Genomic DNA, 5,000 nt, shown 5'->3' with positions numbered 1-5,000 from the left:
GAGGTCTTGGCTGATGGATGGGTAGAATTCTTCGATGTCGAAATATCGAAAAGCTAGGATTTTTAACGTTTTATTTTTTAACTTGTAAATATTGTTCCAATCTGAAGAAGGCCGGAGGCCGAAACGTCACATTAAAAGCCGGAACAGTTAGAAGTTTGCTTCATGACGCCTCATCTTACACTTAACTAAAATTCACATTGAAGCACGGTATCTTTTGATCCTTCTACTGGAAGTCACCGTTTGGAAAACCATATTATTCTGCCTGAACATTTTATCCTGGTTTACCGCGCATCGTTACTACGATCCGATGGCTTTGTTGTCTGGCATTCCAACATCATTATTCAACACGTGGAACAAACTGGTTCGTTATAAACATCACAGCAACTTTCTCTTTCGATGTACCAAGAGAAGCCGAATTCCTAAAGGCCTTTTGTTATCATTTGACCTTCAACTTGTTAAAGACAATGGCAACTTACAAGAATCCTGCAAACAACATCTGCTTGCAGCCTCATCTAACATCCTGCGGGAAGTTTCTGAAGCAGCATGGTCCAAAACAAAATCGTTACAAAGGCAGTTAAACTTTGAACGCGAAAAACTTTTTGAGAACTATGACGAAACTGCTGCTAAAACAATTTGGAGAACAGCACGGAGACATATGGAGAGATTAGAATTTGATTTGTTAAAGAAAGCTCGCCGTAAATATACATTGGCCACACCCTACAATCCACCACAAGAAGAAGTCCACCATAACCACCGAACTGAACAATCCAGGAGCAGAAAACGGCGCTTCACTAGAAATCTCCTAGGAAGAACGGCACCACACCCCAATCCGCATCAAGCCAGTTTACCGCTTGCTAACGACGAGAATCTACCGGATTTACAACCCATCAATTTAACATCTGGTGAGCTTTCGGAGGCTGAACAATCCCTTCTGGTGAGGGGGCCAGCGTTCTGCTCGGCGCCTAAAGATGTTAACTGGCAAAAAACCATCGATGACTTGGACAAATTCGAGAGACGAATTCGTCTTGCTGTATTCCATCATGGCAAAGATTCTGACGAAAGTAACCAAACAGTAGATGAACGACTTCCATCAATCCCTTCTACTAGCAATTGGATGCCTCCAAAGTCCAGCTTTCCTGAAGTCGAACTTTTCTTAAACAATGTTAAGAAAGACATTCTTGAGCCCAAAAACTTAAGAAGAGCCAAAGACAATCTGACGAAAGAGGAAAGGTTAGCCTTAAGTAAACTTAAATCTAGTGATAATGTGTTTAGAATTCAAGATAAGGGATCCAGATTTGTTATTGTTTCTAAGAATGAATATCAGGATAAGATGTTTGAGCAACTTAACAACAATCTCCATTATGATAAACTTAACTATGACCCTACCATGGAGCATTTTGAAAAGATCAAAAATTGGGGTCGAGATTGGTTAGGTAAAAGGCCAAATTAGTCAAGAGATTGCCACATGGGTTGCCAATTTGGAACCAAAACCGGGAGTGGCTTTTGGCAATGTAAAATCGCATAAGGAAGGCAACCCTCTCCGCCTAATTACATCTTGTTGCGGAACGGCAATCGAAAGACTTTCGGCCTTTACTGAATTTTATCTAAAGCCCCTAGCTCAAAATTTACCTTCATTTGTTAAAGATACCACAGATTTCATTAACAAGATCGAAATTCTCAATTCCGAGAAAGGCCCCTTACCACCTGGGTGCTTGCTGGTGTCTTGGGATGTAGTCGCTATGTTCCCCAACATTGACAATAATTTAGGAATTTCAGCTGTTAGAAAAGCTCTTGATTCTAGATCTGATAAGTTTCCATCAACCGATTGCATTGTAGAGGCTATTGAAATTTGTCTCCAGACCAACAATTGTCAATTTTCTGGAAAAAATTTTGTGCAAAAACACGGTACAGCCATGGGGCCCAAAAACGCTTGTAGTTATGCCGACTTGGCAATGGGTTTGATTGATGAGAAAGCTAAATCTGAAGGTGCCGTGAAACCCATGTTATGGTGGCGCTATAGAGATGATGTTTTCGATATTTGGCCACATGGTTTACCTAAATTGTTAGAGTTTACTGAATACATCAATTCTCTTTATCCCACCATCAAGTTTGAGCTGGTTTATTCGGAGCATACCCTCAATGTCTTGGATCTCACTTTGCACCTCCAGCAAGGTTTTTTTAAGACAGATATTTACGCTAAACCTACAGATAGTCACCTTTATTTACCTTTTTCAAGTTCTCATCCGGCACACTGTAAAAGGGCTATTCCCTATGGGGTTGCTCTACGAATTAGATGTAATTGTTCCTCTGACGATTTTCTTAACAAGAGGTGTGCTGAATACAAAGGGTATCTTAAGTCCCAGGGCTATAATGCAGCTTTAGTAGACAAACAATTCGACAAAGCCCTTAGTATTGAGAGATCAGAATTGCTTAAGAAAAAAGCCAAGCCTGTCAAGAGAGTTTTCCCGTTAGTTCTTGACTACAATCCTATCCTGCCTGATATTCAGAGAGTTATCAAGAAACATGCTCATCTTCTGAGATCGTCGCCCGAATTACTTGAAATTTTTCCATCTAAATCGATTTTTCCAGCATATCGCCGTACCAAAAATCTCAAAGATATTTTAGCACCATCTAAATTTCGTGGCGACAACGGGGCAAACCAGGCAGAGAACGAAATGGGAGGGTGCTTCAAATGTTGTACTCGTTGTGATCTTTGCAAAAATTTCTTAATTCAAGATTCCAAATTTAAAAGCTTTTCCACAGGCCGAGTCTACAAGATAAAGCAAAAATTGTCTTGCTCCTCCAAAAACGTTGTTTACTTGGCCTCGCGCAATAAATGCAAATTGCAGTATATAGGTTCCACCATAACAGAATTTAAAGTACGTTTTCGCAATCACAAATCATCCATGCTCACCAACAAAAAGACGTGTGAGCTTGCAGTCCATTTTAATTGTACTAGGCACGAAATTTCCGAAATTAATTTTATCGTCATCGAACAAATTACTAGCCAGGGGGTTGCTGCGTATATTGATAAGTTGTTATTGACCAGAGAGGCCTATTGGACCTCCCAGCTATTTACACTCAGCCCTCATGGTCTTAATAAAAGACGGGAATTTAGATCCAAAAATTGCGTCCGTTACAATACATAATTAGACTGACTATTATACACTTATACACTTAGTAATTAAGGCGCTCGCAGATACATTGTTGTAATCTCATCACTTGCGCGTTCTTGTAAGTTGCCATTAGCTTGTTACAATACAGAATTAGACTGACTATTATACACTTAGTAATTAAGGCGCTCGCAGATACATTGTTGTAATCTTATCACCCGGCGCGTTCTTGTAAGTTGACATTAGCCTGTTATGTAATCTATTATTTCAGGTGTTATAGCATTATGTAATTATATTTACATTTTTCTGATCTTATATATATACATGCAAATCTGTAAACTTGCTAGGATTTTTAACGTTTTATTTTTTAACTTGTAAATATTGTTCCAATCTGAAGAAGGCCGAGACCGAAACGTCACATTAAAAGCCGGAACAGTTAGAAGTTTGCTTCATGACGCCTCATCTTACACTTAACTAAAATTCACATTGAAGCACGGTATCTTTTGATCCTTCTACTGGAAGTCACCGTTTGGAAAACCATATTATTCTGCCTATATATATATATATATATATATAGATATATATAGATATTTTTTTGTTGTTGTTGTTGTTGTTGTTGTCAAACGCTAGTATACTAAGATTTACAGACAATTTTCTGCCTTTGGTAGATAAACACGTTTACGTGCGGCATCTCGTTGATTTTTTCACAGCTGAGAAATATGACAGAAACAATTTACTGTCATATTTTAACCTACCTGATTACGAAGACAGCGCCCTCTGAAGTATTGCCAAAATACACTGACAGCCCCCAAAAACATAATGGCAACGGACAAAGGCACAATGATGGCTATGATGTCGACATTTTTCCTTTTACTTGTTGCGGATGGCCCTTTAAAAACAAAATTGAAAAAGTGATTTTAGTGCCTGCAGATATCTGCTGATATTGATTAAAATATGTCGACGTTGATTATGAGTATAACCGTATTAAAATGTTAATAGTAAATATCAGCGAAATGCTTATCCCCCTCGGTCATAGATAGAAAAGTACTTACTTTTCACGTGGGGGCCAAACCACCCCCCTAATGTTTCATGAAGGCTATATTTGCTTGGTTTATATATTTCTGACCCAAGTTTGGCAGATGAGCTTTCTTTGTTCTCCAGTTTATTTTAATTTGGAGGTTGTGAGAAAATGTCAGATTATGACGTCATAATTGATGACGTCACCAAAATGTGCTATAATTTTTTGTAAAATCTGATAAAAAAAGATTATGTCATTGGAAAGGCCTTGACTTCAGGAGTAAAATGCCGGAAACCGTTTTTTGCTGTGATGATTATTTTTCGAGATATGGTAAGTTAAATATTTTTTTGCTGTTCCCCCCGGAATTTGCTTAAGCATACTGTCGTTCTCAAGTCAGTCTCTCTGGTTTATTTTTTTTCAGTTTTATTCTAGGAAGGCTAATAATCTAGAAAAATAGAAAGCTTGATGCTGTCAAAAATCGTATGGTTTTAGAAATTTGATTTTCGGCTTTGTTTCTAAACATGAAATAATTAAAAAAAAAACAAACAAAACAAAACAATAAAAATAAATGCCTGACCTTGCTTTGTTGGATTTGGGAATGGCGTGCTGAATTTCTCTACACCAGCTATTTACGTAGTGAATACAAGAAAAATATCGGTTGTTGTCATATGAATATGAAATAAATAGCTTACTTTCTAAATCGTAGTTGGTCATATTAACTGGAGTATTGATAAACTCATCCTTCCCTACCAAACCAAAACGCCTTGAGTCACGTGCACGTTGGTTAGTCAGACCCAAGATATGATTTATTTGGCGCATTGTTAGCATTGTGGGTTGGGTTAAAGAAATACATCGATAAGAACAATGCA

At 38.0% G+C, this 5,000-nt stretch overlaps 1 protein-coding gene across 1 annotated transcript in view; it reads right to left on the bottom strand.

The window, feature by feature from the left end:
• LOC145491553 (uncharacterized) overlaps positions 1-5,000 on the bottom strand; it is a 20,194-nt gene that overhangs the window by 12,856 nt on the left and 2,338 nt on the right. The window contains exons 2-3 of the mRNA XM_081470796.1: positions 4,709-4,756; positions 3,869-4,002 (exon numbers count right to left, since the gene is read on the bottom strand). Of these exons, the coding sequence (XP_081326922.1) occupies positions 3,869-4,002; positions 4,709-4,756 (182 nt within the window). The remainder of the gene's footprint in view (positions 1-3,868; positions 4,003-4,708; positions 4,757-5,000) is intronic.

Source organism: Orbicella franksi, chromosome 6 (assembly GCF_964199315.1).
Source record: "Orbicella franksi chromosome 6, jaOrbFran1.1, whole genome shotgun sequence".
NCBI lineage: Eukaryota > Metazoa > Cnidaria > Anthozoa > Scleractinia > Merulinidae > Orbicella > Orbicella franksi.
This window is presented reverse-complemented; position numbering and strand designations above follow the sequence as displayed.